Genomic DNA, 17,889 nt, shown 5'->3' on the forward strand with positions numbered 1-17,889 from the left:
GTGATCTCAGGAGAGAAATTCAGCTGCTCCAGTCTCTCAAACTAACTGGAGTCCCTTATCTCTGGTGCCATTCTTGTAAATGTTCTCTACACTCTCTCCAAGAACTTCACATCTTTCCTAAAGTGTGAGGCCCATATATAGGGTTCCATTCCAGAGGGATAGAATTGAAAAGCACGGGGGAAATGTCCAGGGCTAGACTACACTGGGAGCACTGTCAACATTGGTGATCTCCATTTAGAAAAAGGAAATAGAGGCACTGGATAAGGTGCAAGAAAGATTCATAATATACAGAACGGAGAGCATTTAAACACTCAGGAAAGGCTGGGGCTGCTTTTTTCTGGAAAAGAGAAGACTGATGGGTGACCTGATGGAAGTCTTTCAGATTATGAAGGGATTCAATAATCCAATAGGAATTTCAGTAGAAACCTCTTTACCCAGCGAGTGGTGATAATGTGGAACTCACGACCACAGCGAGTGGTTGAGGTGAACAGCAAGAATCCATTGAACAGGAAGCTAGATACATACATGAGAAACAATAGAAGGAGATGCTGATGGGGGGGGGGGGGGGGGGGGGAAGATGTAGAGGGGTGGGTGGAGGATCATGTGGAGCATAAATACCGACACAGACCATGGCTAACCTCAGCCGATATGGGATTTTTTTGTTTTTAAATTTTAGAGTACCCAATTCATTTTTCCAATTTAGGGGCAATTTAGCATGGCCAATTCACCTACCCTGCACATCTTCGGGTTGTGGGGGTGAACCCACGCAAACACGGGAAGAATGTGCAAACTGCACACGGACAATGACCCAGAGCCGGGATCGAACCTGGGACCTCAGCACCATGAGGCTACCGTGCTACCACTGCGCCACCGTGCTGCCCCCGATATGGGAATTTAATCTGTGCTGTTGGTGTCACTCAGCACAAACCAGCCATCCAGCCAACTGAGCTAACCGATCCCCATGTCAATCTGTAATAATTCCTTCAATATTGCCGATTGCCTGTCTCTCACCACACTATTTAATGTAGTTTCCCAGTGCACCTCAGACAACTTCCCCCTCATACCCGGATAGTTTTTTTCTGTGTGAAGCACCAAGATAAATTAAACAAAAGAACCATATAACCACCATTGCCCATCTTCATGACAATGTGGCATGATTTTGAGGTTTCCAAACAGAAATGGTAATGAAACATTTTCTAACCTCACTCTTTGATCCTTGTGAAATGTGAAACCAGATATTCACAAGAAGGCTCAGAGAGAATCAGGCCACTGGAGACGAAGTTGTGAGACCGGCCAGTCCAGCAGAAAGAAATCATCTGACCATCCCCATTGACCAACAGAATGAACAAAATGCAGTCCTGGATGTAATTGAGAACAGAAACAATAACAGCAGAATCCAATCCCTGTAATCAATTGTGAACTTTTTGGTGTCTCAGGAAGTGCGATGAATTACTAAATCCCTTCGCACATTGAGAGCAGGTGAACGGCCTCCTCCCCAGTATGAACTCCCTGGTGTGACTGCAGATGGCATAACCAAGTGAATTGTGCAAACAGACGTAAATGGGTGTGAGATAAATCGGGATTATGGAGACATGGCTGCATGATGACCAGAGATGGGAATTGAATATATTCAGTATTTAGGAAGGACAGACAAAAAAGGAAAAGGCGGTGGAGTGGCAGTGCTGGTTAAAGAGGAAATTAATGCAATAGTGAGGAAGGATATTAGCTCCGACAATGTGGAATCTGTATGGGTAGAGCTGAGAAACACCAAGGGGCAAAATAGTTAGTGGGCGTCGTATATAGATCCCAAACTGCAGTGGTGATGTTGGGAATGGCATAAAACAGGAAATTAGGCTGATTGTAAAAGTTTCTATAGGTATGTGAAGAGAAAAAGATTGGTGAACTCAAATGTAGGTTCCTTACAGTCAGAAACAGGCGAATGTATAATAGGGGACAAAGAAATGGCCGAGCAAATAAATAATACTTTGGTTCGGTCTTCACAAATGAGGACACAAATCAGACACCAGAAATTTGGGGAACACAGGATTTAGAGAGAGGGAGGAACTGAAGGAGATCAATATTAGGAGAGAAATTGTGTTGGGGAAATTGATGGGATTGAAGGCTGATAAATCCCCAGGGACTGATAATTTGCATCCCAAAGTGGCTCTAGAAATAGTGGATGCATTGGTGGTCATCTTCCAGGATGCTATAGACTCTAGAACAGTTCCTGCAGATTGGAGGGTGCCTTATGTAATTCCACTGTTTAAAAAGAGAGATAGAGAGAAAACAGGGAATTATAGACCAGTAAACCCGACATCGGCAATGAGGAAAAATCTAGAATCCATTCCCAAAGATTTTATAGCAAAGCACTTATAATAATAATCTTTACTGCCATAAGTAGGCGAACATTAACACTGCAATGAAGTTCCTGTGAAAAGCCCTGAGTCGTCACACTCCGGCGCCTGTTCAGGTACACAGAGGGAGAATTCAGAATGTCCAGATTATCTAACACCACGTCTTTTGAGACTTGTGGGAGGAAACCGGAGGGGCCGGAGGAACCCACGCAGACACGGGGAACATGTAGACTCTGCACAGACAGTGACCCAAGCCAGGAATTGAACCCGGGTCTCTGCCGCTGTAAAGCAACAGTGCTACCGTGCAGCCCTAGAAAACTTAGAAAACAGTGGCAGGATTGGACAGACTCAGGATTGGACAGAAATCATGCTTGACAAATCTACTGGAATTCTTTGAGGGTATAACTGGTAGAGTTGACGAGGGAGAGCCAGTGCATGTGGTATATTTGGACTTTCAGATGGCTTTTGACCAAAGTCCCGCATAAGAGATTAGTGTGTAAAATAAAAGCACGTGGGATTAGGGGTAGTGTATTGAGATGGATAAAAAACTGGTTGGCAGGCAGGAAACAAAGAGTAGGAATTAATGATCTTATTCAAATTGGCAGGCAGTGACTAGTGGGGTACCGCAGGGATTGGTGCTCGGACCCCAGATAATCACAAGATATATTAATGATTTTTTAAAAAAATGAAAGTACCCAATTCTTTTTTACTAATTAAGGGGCAATTTAGTGTGGCCAATTCACCTACCCTGCACATCTTTGGGTTATGGGGGTGAGACCCACGGAGACACAGGAAGAACTTGTCTCCACACAGACAGTGATCCGGGGTAGGATTGAACACTGATCCTCAGTGCCATGAGGCAGCAGTGCTAACCACTGTGCTACCCTATATATTAACTATTTAGATAAGGTAACAAAATGAGAAGGCAGATTATTATCTGAACGACCATAGATTGGGAGAGGGGTATGTGCAACGAGACCTGGGTATCCTCGTACACCAGCCACTGAAGGTAAGCATGCAGCTACAGCAGGCGGTAAAGAAGGCAAATGGTATGCTAGCCTTCACTGCGAGCGGATCGAGTACAGGAGCAGGAATATCTTGCTATAATTATACAGGGCCTTGGCGAGGCCGTGCCTCGAATATTGTGTGCAGTTTTGGTCTCCTTATCTGAGGAAGGATGTTCTTGCTCTAGAGGGAGCGCAGCAAAGATTTACCAGACTGATTCCTGGGATGGTGGGACTGACGTATGAGAGAGTGAATCAGTTAGGATTGTATTCGCTGGAGTTCAGAAGAATGGGGGATCTCATAGAAACCTATAATATTCCAACAGGACTTGACAGGGTAGATGCAGGAAAGATTTTCCCGATGGTGGGAGTGTACAGAACGAGAGGTCGCAGTCTAAGGATACGGGATATACCATTTAGGACAGAGATGAAGAGAGATTTCTTCAACCAGAGAGTGGTGAGCCTGTGGAATTTGTTACCACAGAAATAGTTGAGGCCAATACATTGAATGTTTTCAAGAAGCAGTTAGATATAGCACTTAGGGCGAAGGGGATCAAAGGATATGGAGGGGAAAGCGGGATTAGGCTATTGAGTTGGATGATAAGCCATGATCATAACGAATGGCAGAGCAGGCGCAAAGGGCCAAATGGCCTCTTCCTGTTCCTATTTTCTATGTTTCTATGTAATCCCTTCCCACACTAAGAGCAGGTGAATGACCTCTCCCCAGTGTGAACTCGCTGGTGTGTCTGCAGACTGGATAACTGAGTGAATCCCTTCCCACACGGAGAGCAGGTGAATGGCTTCTCCCCAGTGTGAACTCGCTGGTGTCTCCGCAGGTTGGATGAATGAATGAATCCCTTCCCACACTGAGAGCAAGTGAATGGCCTCTCCCCAGTGTGAACTCGCTGATGTCTCTGCAGACTGGATAACCAAGTGAATCCCTTCCCACACTGAGAGCAGGCGAATGGTCGCTCCCCAGTGTGAATTCGCTGATGTCTCAGCAGGTTGGATGAATGAATGAATCCCTTCCCACACCGAGAGCAGGTGAATGGCCTCTCCCCAGTGTGAACTCGCTGGTGTGTCTGCAGACTGGATAACTGAGTGAATCCCTTGCCGCACTGAGAGCAGGTGAACGGTCTCTCCCCAGTGTGAACTCGCTGATGTCTCAGCAGGGTGGATGAATCAATGAATCCCTTCCCACACTGAGAGCAGGTGAATGGCCTCTCCCCTGTGTGAACTCGCTGGTGTCTCAGCAGGGTGGATGAATCAATGAATCCCTTCCCACACTGAGAGCAAGTGAATGGCCTCACCACAGTGTGAACTCGCTGGTGTCTCTGCAGGGTGGATAACTGCGCGAATCCCTTCCCACACTTAGAGCAGGTGAACGGTCTTTCCCCAATGTGAATTTGCTGATGTTTACACAGGTTGAATGAATCAATGAATCCCTTCCCACACTGAGCGCAGGTGAACGGTCTCTCCCCAGTGTGAACTCGCTGATGTCTCCGCAGGGTGGATGAATCAATGAATCCCTTCCCGCACCGAGAGCAGGTGAATGGCCTCTCCCCAGTGTGAACCCGCTGGTGTGTCTGCAGGCTGGATAACTGAGTGAATCCCTTGCCACACTGAGAGCAGGTGAACGGTCTTTCCCCAGTGTGAACTCGCTGATGTCTCAGCAAGGTGGATGAATCAATGAATCCCTTCCCACACTGAGAGCAGGTGAATGGCTTCTCCCCAGTGTGAACTCGCTGGTGTCGCAGCAGGGTGGATGAATCAATGAATCCTTTCCCACACTGAGAGCAGGTGAACAACCTCTCCCCAGTGGGACTGCGTCGATGAGTCTCCAGCTCTGATGGGACTCTGTATCCCTTCCCAGAGTCCCCGCATATCAACGGTTTCTCCATGTTTTGGGTCTCCTTGTCTCTCTCCAGGTTGGACAATCAGTGGAAGCCTTGTCTACACACAGAACGTGTGCACTTTCTCTCCTCACTGTGAATGGTGTGATGTTGTTTTCAGGCTGTGTAACTGGTTTAAGCTCTTTCAACAGTCAGTTCACTGGAACACTCTCACTCGGGTGTCTGTTGTGTGGGTCTCGGTGCTTTTCCAGTCACACTCACGTTTAAAATCTTTTGAAGCCAACAGATCGGACAAACATTTCTCCTTCTCGCTGATGATATTCAGAGCCCAATGATATTCAGATCAGAAGGAATCGAGTGAGTTTGCAACATCGAGATGTGATGTTTGAGATTTCTGTCTGCAATTCCTCCTCTTCCAATATCCTTTAAAAACAATTTACAGACGTCATCAGTTAGTACAGGATAGAAATTCAGAACAGACATTTCTAGTTCCTCTCTCATTCTCCAAAAGCTGTAAATCTCCATCCCACACAATCTCCCTCCATTCTCACTCTGCTGTATCTAATATTCACCCTCTCAACTCTCCTGGAGGTGCTGATTCATGTTGATTGACAGATCCAAGCTCAGCTCACTGCTTCCTGACCGGGGGCAGAGTATAATAGCAGCAAGAGTAGGCCATTCGGCCACCGAGTCTGCTCAACATTTCAATGCGATCCTTGGCCGTTCTGCACCACTTTTCCACAAGTTCCCCATACCCCTCGACATCTTCAGTATCTAGAAACCTGTCAACATTTGTCTTGAACATACCTGATGACTGAGGCTGCACATTCCTCTGGGGTAGAGAATTTCAAAGCTTCACCAGATCCTCGAGTGAAGAAATCCCCCCTCATCTCAGCTTTCTCTCTATTTTCCTACCTGTTCCCCATAACCCTCAACTCCTTTGGCAATAGAATATCTGTCAACCTGGTGCTTCAATATATTCAATGACCCCCAGATACAACTGGTCCCTGTGGAAGAGAAATCCAAAGACTAACAACGCTCTGAGGGCATGAGGTCCTGCAGCAGGAGTTCAGGGAGCTAGGCAGAAAGTTAAAAGACAGGACCTCTAGGGTTGTAATCTCGGGATTACTCCCTGTGCCACGTGCCAGTGAGGCTAGAAATAGGAAGATAGAGCAGCTAAACACATGGCTAAACAGCTGGTGTAGGAGGGAGGGTTTCCGTTATCTGGACCACTGGGAGCTCTTCCGGGGCAGGTGTGACCTATATAAGAAGGACGAGTTGCATTTAAACCGGAGAGGCATAAATATCCTGGCCGCGAGGTTTGCTAGTGTCACACGGGAGGGTTTAAACTAGTATGGCAGTGGGGTGGGCACGGGAGCAATAGGTCAGAAGGTGAGAGCACTGAGGGAGAACTAGGGAATAGGGACAGTGGGGCTCTGAGGCAGAGCAGACAGGGAGAAGTTGCTGAACACAGCGGGTCTGGTGGCCTGAAGTGCATATGTTTTAATGCAAGTAGTATTACGGGAAAGGCAGATGAACTTAGAGCTTGGATTAGTACTTGGAACTATGATGTTGTTGCCATTACAGAGAACTGGTTGAGGGAAGGGCAGGATTGGCAGCTAAACGTTCCAGGATTTAGATGTTTCAGGCGGGATAGAGGGGATGTAAAAGGGGAGGCGGAGTTGCGCTACTGGTTAGGGAGACTATCACAGCTGTACTGCGGGAGGAGACCTCAGAGGGCAGTGAGGCTATATGGGTAGAGATCAGGAATAAGAAGGGTGCAGTCACAATGTTGGGGGTTTACTACAGGCCTCCGAACAGCCAGCGGGAGATAGAGGAGCAGATAGGTAGACAGATTTTGGAAAAGAGTAAAAACAACAGGGTTGTGGCGATGGGAGACTTCAACTTCCCCAATATTGACTGGGACTCACTTAGTGCCAGGGGCTTAGACGGCGCAGAGTTTGTAAGGAGCATCCAGGAGGGCTTCTTAAGACAATATGCAGACAGTCCAACTAGGGAAGGGGCGGTACTGGACCTGGTATTGGGGAATGAGCCCGGCCAGGTGGTAGATGTTTCAGTAGGGGAGCATTTCGGGAACAGTGACCACAATTCAGTAAGTTTTAAAGTACTGGTGGACAAGGATAAGAGTGGTCCTAGGATGAATGTGCTAAATTGGGGGAAGGCTAATTATAACAATATTAGGCGGCAACTGAAGAACATAGATTGGGGGCAGATGTTTGAGGGCAAATCAACATCTGACATGTGGGAGGCTTTCAAGTGTCAGTTGAAAGGAATTCAGGACCGGCATGTTCCTGTGAGGAAGAAGGATAAATACGGCAATTTTCGGGAACCTTGGATAACGAGAGATATTGTAGGCCTCGTCAAAAAGAAAAAGGAGGCATTTGTCAGGGCTAAAAGGCTGGGAACAGACGAAGCCTGCGTGGAATATAAGGAAAGTAGGAAGGAACTTTCGCAAGGAGTCAGGAGGGCTAGAAGGGGTCACGAAAAGTCATTGGCAAATAGGGTTAAGGAAAATCCCAAGGCTTTTTACACGTACATAAAAAGCAAGAGGGTAGCCAGGGAAAGGGTTGGCCCACTGAAGGATAGGCAAGGGAATCTATGTGTGGAGCCAGAGGAAATGGGCGAGATACTAAATGAATACTTTGCATCAGTATTCACCAAAGAGAAGAAATTGGTAGATGTTGAGTCTGGAGAAGGGTGTGTAGATAGCCTGGGTCACATTGAGATCCAAAAAAACAAGGTGTTGGGTGTCTTAAAAAATATTAAGGTAGATAAGTCCCCAGGGCCTGATGGGATCTACCCCAGAATACTGAAGGAGGCTGGAGAGGAAATTGCTGAGGCCTTGACAGAAATCTTTGGATCCTCACTGTCTTCAGGGGATGTCCCGGAGGACTGGAGAATAGCCAATGTTGTTCCTCTGTTTAAGAAGGGTAGCAAGGATAATCCAGGGAACTACAGGCTGGTGAGCCTTACTTCAGTGGTAGGGAAATTACTGGAGAGAATTCTTCGAGACAGGATCTACTCCCATTTGGAAGCAAATGGACGTATTAGTGAGAGGCAGCATGGTTTTGAGATGGGGAGGTCGTGTCTCACTAACTTGATAGAGTTTTTCGAGGAGGTCACTAAGATGATTGATGCAGGTAGGGCAGTGGATGTTGTCTATATGGACTTCAGTAAGGCCTTTGACAAGGTCCCTCATGGTAGACTAGTACAAAAGGTGAAGTCACACGGGATCAGGGGTGAGCTGGCAAGGTGGATACAGTACTGGCTAGGTCATAGAAGGCAGAGAGTAGCAATGGAAGGATGCTTTTCTAATTGGAGGGCTGTGACCAGTGGTGTTCCACAGGGATCAGTGCTGGGACCTTTGCTGTTTGTAGTATATATAAATGATTTGGAGGAAAATGTAACTGGTCTGATTAGTAAGTTTGCAGACGACACAAAGGTTGGTGGAATTGCGGATAGCGATGAGGACTGTCAGAGGATACAGCAGGATTTAGATTGTTTGGAAACTTGGGCGGAGAGATGGCAGATGGAGTTTAATCTGGACAAATGTGAGGTCATTTTGGAAGGTCTAATGCAGGTAGGGAATATACAGTGAATGGTAGAACCCTCAAGAGTATTGAAAGTCAAAGAGATCTAGGAGTACAGGTCCACAGGTCACTGAAAGGGGCAACACAGGTGGAGAAGGTAGTCAAGAAGGCCTACGGCATGCTTGCCTTCATTGGTCGGGGCATTGAGTATAAGAATTGGCAAGTCATGTTGCAGCTGTATAGAACCTTAGTTAGGCCACACTTGGAGTATAGTGTTCAATACTGGTCGCCACACTACCAGAAGGATGTGGAGGCTTTAGAGAGGGTGCAGAAGAGATTTACCAGAATGTTGCCTGGTATGGACAAAGAACAAAGAAATGTACAGCACAGGAACAGGCCCTTCGGCCCTCCAAGCCCGTGCCGACCATACTGCCCGACTAAACTAAATGGAGGGCATTAGCTATGAGGAGCGGTTGAATAAACTCGGTTTGTTCTCACTGGAACGAAGGAGGTTGAGGGGCGACCTGATAGAGGTTTACAAAATTATGAGGGGCATAGACAGAGTGGATAGTCAGAGGCTTTTCCCCGGGGTAGAGTGGTCAATTACTAGGGGGCATAGGTTTAAGGTGAGAGGGGCAAGGTTTAGAGTAGATGTACGAGGCAAGTTTTTTACGCAGAGGGTAGTGGGTGCCTGGAACTCGCTACCGGAGGAGGCGGTGGAAGCAGGGACGATAGTGACATTTAAGGGGCATCTTGACAAATACATGAATAGGATGGGAATAGAGGGATACGGACCCAGGAAGTGTAGAAGATTGTAGTTTAGTCGGGCAGCATGGTCGGCACGGGCTTGGAGGGCCGAAGGGCCTGTTCCTGTGCTGTACATTTCTTTGTTCTTTGGAGAGATGACTGGAAATCTATAACGTAGCTACAGTCTTATATTACGAGAAATAATAATACATTTACTTTATTACAGAACGGTAAATAATATATCAAATCTGGACCATGCAACAACACTAGACATATCTCTGTCCATTATTAATTTAATTGCCCTTAAATGTCAGCCATTTGTGGAACCCATCCCTTTAATTGTGAACATTAGGAAAGAGACCATCCTTTTTTGAAATAAATTTACAGTAATTAAGGTGCAGTTTAGCGTGGCCAATCCACCTACCCTGCATATCTTTGGGTTGTGGAGCTGAGACCCATGCAGAAATGGGGAGAATGTGCAAACTCCACGCGGACAGTGACCCGGGGCCGGGATCAAACCCGGGTCCTTGGCGCCGTGAGGCAGCTATGCTAAGCACCATGCTTTTAGTCAGCCAACTAAATGCGTCAACTTGTTAAGGCAATGTTTTTCAAACTTTTTTTCCGGGGACCCATTTTTACCAACCGGCCAACATTCAGGATCCAACCCGGCCGAATTTTGCGACCCACGCCGTCCGACCTTCGCCGCCGACGCCGGCTGACCTTCACGACCCACTATTTTCTCTTACTTTGTTTGCTGCTGAGGAATCGCAATCGTGCCCGTGATGTCGATGTTCGGGGGGCGTGACCTGCTCCCTGCCTCCCTTCAGGCAGGAAGATGACAGAGAATTTTTGAAAAAATCTTTTGCATCTTCGATTGCGCAAATTCACGGGCAACAGCCGCCGCAGCCGGCTTTTTTTTCCACAAGTTCAGGGGGGGGGGGTTTATTTGATAAAGTTTAACAGAAAAAAATGTTTACATCCTCTACAAATTGGAGGTTCCCCACATTTCACCGAAACATTACAATTAAAAATGTAAAAAAATAAAAGACACTTAAAAATCAATTAATTGAGAAAGCTTCCAAATACGACCTGCAGGTATTTTGTTTTGGAATGTTTAAAACTCAAGATTAAAAACGTTGACATCTCTTTGTTGAAGTTACAGCTGCGGTGAAACCATCGTTGGATCACTCGCCATTCTTGGAGTAAGAGACTTCAAAGTTCAGAAAGCAACCAATCACATCATTCCCCCCGAACGTTTTGCAGCCGGCAAAATTCTGAGCATGTGCAAAACTCTGAGCATGCGCAAAACTCTGAGCATGCGTACCGATGAGCGGACACGCATGCGGCCGCATTTTTTTAATATGTTCGTGGCCATTTTGAAGGCCGCTTGCAGCCGGCATTATTAGAAGCCGGCTGCTGCGTGCGGATTTGCGCAATCGGGAGCGCCGCGACTGACGGCTCCGCGACACACCCGACACCTGCCCGTGACCCACACACGGATCGCGCCCCCGACTTTGACAATGCCTGTGTTAAGGAGATGGGTGTGAGGAGTTGGAACCACTTTGTGGAGCCGCGAATCTTCATGTAATTTTTTTCTCCCAATTAAGGGGCAATTTAGCGTGGTTCCAGGTTGGGCTCAAATCATCAATGAGGAATCTGATATCTGGCAAGGATGGAAACCCTGGCAGGTGGGCAGTGAGGATTCATAAACAGCCGCTGGAGGTCCCAAACCTCCAATAAGACCCATTGATTTTATTGTCAGTCTGCAGACAGGAGCTGGAGAACTGAACCCAGACAGAGGAGAGGGAGGGAGAAAACTGGGAGTGGAGGAAAGAAATGGTGCAGATGGTGAGATGGGTTTGGATTTCAGCCCAGGGAGGAGGGAGAGTGTGAGCAAAGAGAAAACTGTTCCAGAGAAACTAGAATTGTCTGTTCAGAATTTCTATCCTGTACTGACAGTGATGACTTTTATTTTTATTAAAATAAAAAATAAATAAATTTAGAGTACCCAATTCTTTTTTTCCCCAATTAAAGAGTAATTTTAGCGTGGCCGATTCACCTACCCTGCACATCTTTTTGGATTGTGGGGGCCAGACCCACGCAGACACGGGGTGAATGTGCAAACTCATACGGACAGTGGCCGGGGCCGGGATCACACCCGGGTCCTCGGCTAACCACTGAGCCACCGTGCCTGCCCCTAGTGATGACTTTTGTAAACTCCTTTTACTGGATATTACAAGGGGAGGATTTACTGATGGAAACTCAAATCAAACTTCACATCAAGATTTAACAGTCACTCCATTCATCAGACCTGAATATCATTGGCCTGTGAATATGGAAGAAGAAATGTTTGAGCTTTGACAAAGCGTCATCAGACTCGAAACGTTAGCTCTTTTCTCTCCCTACAGATGCTGCCAGACCTGCTGAGATTTTCCAGCATTTTCTCTTTTGTTTCAGATTCCAGCATACGCTGTAATTTGCTTTTATTTCAGAAGAAATGTTTGTCTGGTCTGTCTGCAGGAAAAAATTTTCATGATCAGTGTGACTGAAAAAAACCCAATACACACTCAACTCGAGTGAGAGTGTTCCAGTGAACTGACTGTGGAAAGAGCTTTTACCAGTTACACAGTCTGAAAAAACATCACACTATTCAGAGCGGGAAGAGACCGTACACATGCTCTCTGTGGGGACAAGACATAAACTGATCGTCAAACGTGGAGAGGGACAAGGACATCAGCAGCATGCTGAAACCATGGAAATGTGGGGACTGTGGGAAGGGATTCAGATCCCCATGTGAGCTGGAGATTCATCACCGTTGTCACACCGGCGACAAACCATTCACTGAGTGTGGGAAGGGACTCACTCAGTTATCCGAGTGAGGATTTACCAATATACGGGAGTCGAGCTGGTGAGGAAGTGAGTGGCCTTTAGTAAGGTTCAGACTGCTCTGTGTAAGAAAGAAGTTTGATCTGGGACGGTACACCATGCAAAGCTGCGGCTCACATACGAGTCCAAAGACATCCATTTTGATAGACCAGAGGAGGTGAACATTGTAAAGCATGGACTGGGGTCCAGTTATCTGTATTGGACAAGATCTACGTTTCCTGTGGGGTGGGATTGGTGTTGTGATATCCTCTATATATCATAGATTATCATAGAATTTACAGTGCAGAAGGAGCCCATTCGGCCCATCAAGTCTGCACCGGCTCTTGGAAAGAGCACCCTACCCAAGGTCAACACCCCACCCTATCCCCATAACCCAGTAACCCCACCCAACACTAAGGGCAATTTTGGACACTAAGGGCAACTTATCATGGCAAATCCACCTAACCTGCACATCTTTGGATTGTGGGAGGAAACCGGAGCACCCGGAGGAAACCCACGCAAACACGGGGAGGATGTGCAGACTCCGCACAGACAGTGACCCAAGCCGGAATCGAACCTGGGACCCTGGAGCTGTGAAGCAATTGTGCTATCCACAATGCTACCGTGCTGCCCCTAACAGAAAACCTTATCAAAGGGCTCGTCCAGGATTTGAACCCGCGACCTCGCGCAAATTTCGAAACCAAGACACCCAAAGCGAGAATCATACCCCTACACCAACTAGCCCCTATAGTTTTGATATTTTGTGATAAAATCTGTTTTTCTGTTCGGGGTGAAGGGAGATTTTCCTTATGAAGCACAATGTAGATATATATAGGGGGGTGGGAGATGGAGACGGGTGAGCTAACTGATGACTAAAGAACTGTTTTTGTTTTACTCTGAGTGTATGGGTGCGTGTATGGCAGCCATCTTGGGTGGACTCTTGGCGTGTACATTTTGAAGATTTACTGGATAGTCCCTCATGGCTGATTCTGTGAAGGGGGCCAGGGTTTGAGGGGGGGGGGGTGGAAGAGAGACCCCTGATTCAGCTGGTCACCTGGAACGTAAGGGGATTGGGTGGACCAGTGAAGAGGTGGAGGGTTTTTGCTCACCTAAAGATTCTACATGCTGGTGTGGTGTTCTTGCAGGAGACTCACTTGCGGGTTAGAGATCAGACCAGACTGCAGAGGGGTGAGCCAAGTGTTTCACTCGGGCTTTGACGAAGGGCTCGAGGTGCTGCAATTCTAATCAATAAACGGGTCCCTCTTTCGGTCACTAGGATCATTGCGGACACTAATGGGAGATACGTGGTGGTCAGTGGGCCATTGGCGGGTATATTGGTGGTGCTGGTGAATGGCTAAGCCCCTAACTGGGACAATGTGTCATTTGTACAATAATTGTTGGGATCCATCCCAGACCTGGCTATAATTGATTCTTGGGGCAAATTGTGTACTGGATCCTAAATGGACTGGTCCAAGCCCATTCAATCGCTACAAAAACAAAAATGGAGTGAAATCTGGACGGACCACCCGGCACGACCCAGGCATCGGAAACGATAACAGCAAACCCGGCAAAAGATAAAGAAATCTGTTCCCATCAGCAGATTGTGAAAGGATTATGGGACACAGATTTAAGATTGTTCCAATGAGTCAGGCTGCAGTGTGTGTGTGAAGGTATCATTGGATCCAGTGTAGAATCATAGAATCCCTACAGTGCTGAAGGAGGCCATTTAGCCCATCGAGTCTGCACCGACCCTCTGAAAGTTCACCCTACCGTGGCCAATCCCCCACCCTAACCCCGTAACCCCACCCAGGGACAATTTAGCACAGCCAATCCACCTAACCTGCTCATCTTTGGACTGTGGGGGGAAATCTTCGCAGCCACGGGAAGAATGTGCAAACTCCACACAGACAGTGACCCAAGGTCGGAATCGAACCCAGGTACCTGGTGCTTGAGGCAACAGTGCTAACTACCGAGTCACCCCCCGTAACTCTGTCATGATGAGACAATAACCTGCCTGTTATTCCAATTCTGGTGTACGTTACTCTGTCACTATTATTATTAGACAACAACCTATCTGATATTCCAATTCTGGTGTGTGTTACTCTGCTACTGTTATCATCAGACAATAATAGGAGGGCAAGATGCAAGGTAGCATTGATATTTTGAAGTTTCTGTGTTACAATGAGTGCCACTGGGAGGTGTGTGATAAAATAGGAATGGAAACATCATAACGGAGGCTGGCATGGTGGCAGTGGTTAGCACTGCTGCCTCACGGTGCGGAGGACCCAGGTTCGATCCCGGCCCCGGGTCACCGCCATGTGGAGTTTGCACATTCTCCCCGTGGGTCTCACCCCCACAACCCAAAGATGTGCAGGCTAGGTGGATTGGCCACTCTTTTGAGGTCCACCAACAAAATAGAACCAAGGAAACAAACTTAGGGACAAAGCAAAAAGGGCCACTCCAGTTAGGGGCACTGCCAAATGTAACAAAGATCAGCAGGAACTTAAAAACATCTGATGAGAGTGCATTTAAAGGGGTCAATAAAGCACCCCAATCCCTGCGGTGCCCACCGGGCATGGAAGGCTTTGATGGTGCCCATGGACACCGCATGCTCCCTTTCTAGGGACACCCAGCTGCGAATGTAGCCATGGAAAAGGGGCAAAAAGTCTGGTCGGATGACCCCCCCCAGGTCACCTGCTGCCTGGACCTATAAATGACGCACTTCGCCAGGCCCAGAAGCAGGTTCACAAGGAGGAAAGTGGCGCTGGTTCACGAGGTATTCGGCCCAAGTAGGACTCAGTAAAAACACAGTCCGTGCTCCCACCCTGGATCGACCACCCAATTGAATCCACCTCCTCCCTGCTGGTGTGTGGAGTCTTCAGGCCGGGAGGAGGCTCAGCAAACACACTGCCCACTCGATCCCCCTGCCCCGGAACAAGCACATTGGATAGAATAAGGAAGGTTTTGTCCTTGCTGAAGGCAGATGTTATCAGTTGGGAAGACTGGGCCAGGCCCTCAACCCGGGAGGGGGCCAGCAAACAAGAAGTCCAAAGGGCTTTACTCCCACCTTGTTTTTGAAGTTGCCTCCTTGTTGTTGTCCTTCTCTCCTTCCTTCTCTCACCTCTCCTTCCGTTACTCCCCTCTCCTTCCTGCTCTCCCCTCTCCTTCCTCCAGGCAGCTCAGCAGCAACCAGCACTGGAAACAGGCAGCAAACTGAGCAACAGCAGCAGAGCAAAAGAGAGAGAACAGCAGCAACAGACAGAGAGAGAGAGCAGCAACAGAGAGAGAGAGAGCAACAGCAGCAGCCACTCTCCACCACAGCAACAATCTCACAACACTAAAGTCTGCACTGGGAGTTCCAGCTTCGGATTGGCCATGCTAAATTGCCCCTTAATTGGAAACAAATAATTGGGGACTGTAAATTTATGATGAATAATAACTCACCTCTGTCACAATTTCAGTGTTTTCAAGTTTACAATCTCCTGCTGCAACCTTCGGCTGGAAAGATATCAGAAGCTTTGTAAGCAGCTGTCAAAGGAAATTACAATGGTCAGAAATGATAGTCGAGGTTAGAAAATAAGATCAAACATTTATCTTGGTTTGAGTATACTGGGTGTAAATCCTCCCCTAACTCCAGTAAAAGGAGTTTCCAAAATCCATCACCCTTCGTGTCCAGGATAGAAGTTCCAAACATTCTCTCCCTTTGTTGCCAGTCCCAGGATTATGTAATGTGGGTAATACTTGCTTTGGAGGCAGTTCAGTGAAGTTTCACTAGTCTGATTCCTGGGAGGGGAGAGTTTGTTTTATGGAGCAAGATTGAGCCTGTTTGGTCTGTACCCGATGGAGTTTAGAAGAATGAGAGGTAATCTTATTGAAACATTCTGAGGGGTTTTGATGAAAGAATATTTTCCCACATGGGGATTCAAGAACTAAGGGGGACAGGTTAAAGATAAGAGTTATCCAGTTTGACACTGAGATAAGGAGAAATGTCTTCCCTCAGAGGGTCATCAGTCTGTGGATAAAAGCAAATTACTGCAGATGCTGGAATCTGAAACAAAAACAGAAAATACTGGACAATCTCAGCCGGTCTGACAGTATCTGTGGAGAGAAAAGGGAGCTAACATTTTGAGTCTGGATAACTCTTTGTCAAAGCTGAGTTTGTGGAATTCTCTTTCCCAGAGAGTAGTGGCGCTGGGTCACTGAATATACTCAATGCTGAGTTTGTCTTTTTTTATCTACTGGGGAGTCAAGTTTTGGGGGCAGACAGGAAAATGTAATTAATGGCACATTCGGATCAGCGTTTATTGAATGGCAGAGCAGTGTCAATAGGCCAAATGGCCTACTCCTGCTGCTAATTCTGATATTATTATTCTTCTGTTCTTCGGATTGCCACACATGGCAGTCCCACCTCACCCTCTGGACAGACCCGTCAATCATCGAGACAATGATTTTCTCTCCGGGTCACCCGGATCCTGAACCACCGCCTCTGTTACGTCATCAAGATGGCCCCTCAGCCGCTCCGCTAAACAAAGATGGCGGCCGTGGAACTGGGCCTGATACCGAATAAAAGCTCCGCAGCTACAAACGCGGGATTTGCAGGGTCTTATTCCGGCCTTCTAACCAGCAGGGGGTGTTTATGAAGCCTTCACTCCCTCCTCACCCCGACTCCCGGCTCCATTCCTCCCTCCGCCTCACCGCCCGAAACAGCCACTCCCACACTCGCAGACCTCCGATCAAAGTGACACTGCGCATGCGCCAGATACACCCAACATTGCGTCTGCGCACTGGGCTCCTGTAGTGTGTATCGGGCACATTCACAGCCGCATGGAATGGTGGGTAATGTCCGCACCATTGAAACTGCAAACAGTAAATACAAAATAACTTGGTTACCAATTAATAAAAACAATCAAGCAAATTATTGTCAATGGGTATTCTGCTATTCTCCATTTCTGAAGATGATTCAATGCTGCTCTGCCGTGGAACAATGCAGAACTTAAGGTTTTTTTCCCCCCAACGGGTCCTTCCTCTCTCCTCCCCAGAAGATGCAAACTCTTGCTGGGTTCAATCCCAGAATCAGTAATTCGTCCACCTTCTCCCCTCTTGCTCGTGATACTGAATGTTCAGTGTTTTCTAGAATGATCCAGCACAGATGGAAGTCACTCGGCACATCATGTCTACACTGACTCTGGACAGGAGCAGGACCTTTCCTGGTTAAATTCCATTTGCCATTTTTCTGCCCACATGACCAGCCCATCTGTATCATCCCGTAATTTAAGGCTTTTGTCCTCGCTAGTTACCACGCCAATAATTTTCCATCTGCAAACTTATCGATCATATCTTCACATATTTCAATTCCTCGATTTTATATATAATTACTATTGGTGGCTGAGGATGCAACAGGATCTCCATCAGTACCTGAACCTGTGTTTCTTTCCTGTGAGATAATCGAGAGCTTTAAGAACTCTGGAGAAACAATGCTGAAAAAGCTGGTGTTCGGGTCAAGGCCAATAACTGG

The 17,889-nt window shown here is 47.2% G+C and overlaps 1 protein-coding gene across 2 annotated transcripts; it reads right to left on the reverse strand.

Moving 5' to 3' along the window:
• Positions 1–570: 570 nt before the first annotated feature.
• LOC140418976 (uncharacterized) lies at positions 571–17,115 on the reverse strand. 2 transcript variants are annotated; one of them, XM_072502669.1, is made up of 3 exons: positions 17,035–17,115; positions 15,819–15,902; positions 571–5,634 (listed from the first exon to the last, which is right to left on the reverse strand). In XM_072502669.1, the coding sequence occupies exon 3, from the start codon at positions 5,257–5,259 to the stop codon at positions 4,057–4,059; it is 1,203 nt and encodes a 400-aa protein (XP_072358770.1). In that variant the 5' UTR covers positions 5,260–5,634; positions 15,819–15,902; positions 17,035–17,115; the 3' UTR covers positions 571–4,056. The 2 variants fall into 2 exon arrangements, with proteins under 2 accessions (XP_072358770.1, XP_072358771.1); XM_072502670.1 differs by having other exon boundaries at positions 16,996–17,049.
• Between the last annotated feature and the right edge of the window lie 774 nt (positions 17,116–17,889).

The sequence above is a fragment of the Scyliorhinus torazame genome, chromosome 5 (assembly GCF_047496885.1).
Source record: "Scyliorhinus torazame isolate Kashiwa2021f chromosome 5, sScyTor2.1, whole genome shotgun sequence".
Taxonomy (NCBI): domain Eukaryota; kingdom Metazoa; phylum Chordata; class Chondrichthyes; order Carcharhiniformes; family Scyliorhinidae; genus Scyliorhinus; species Scyliorhinus torazame.

Bases quoted from the DNA above. Each gene is read 5' to 3' on its own strand.
- LOC140418976 (XM_072502669.1), bottom strand. From the start codon at position 5,259: ATGGAGAAACCGTTGATATGCGGGGACTCTGGGAAGGGATACAGAGTC.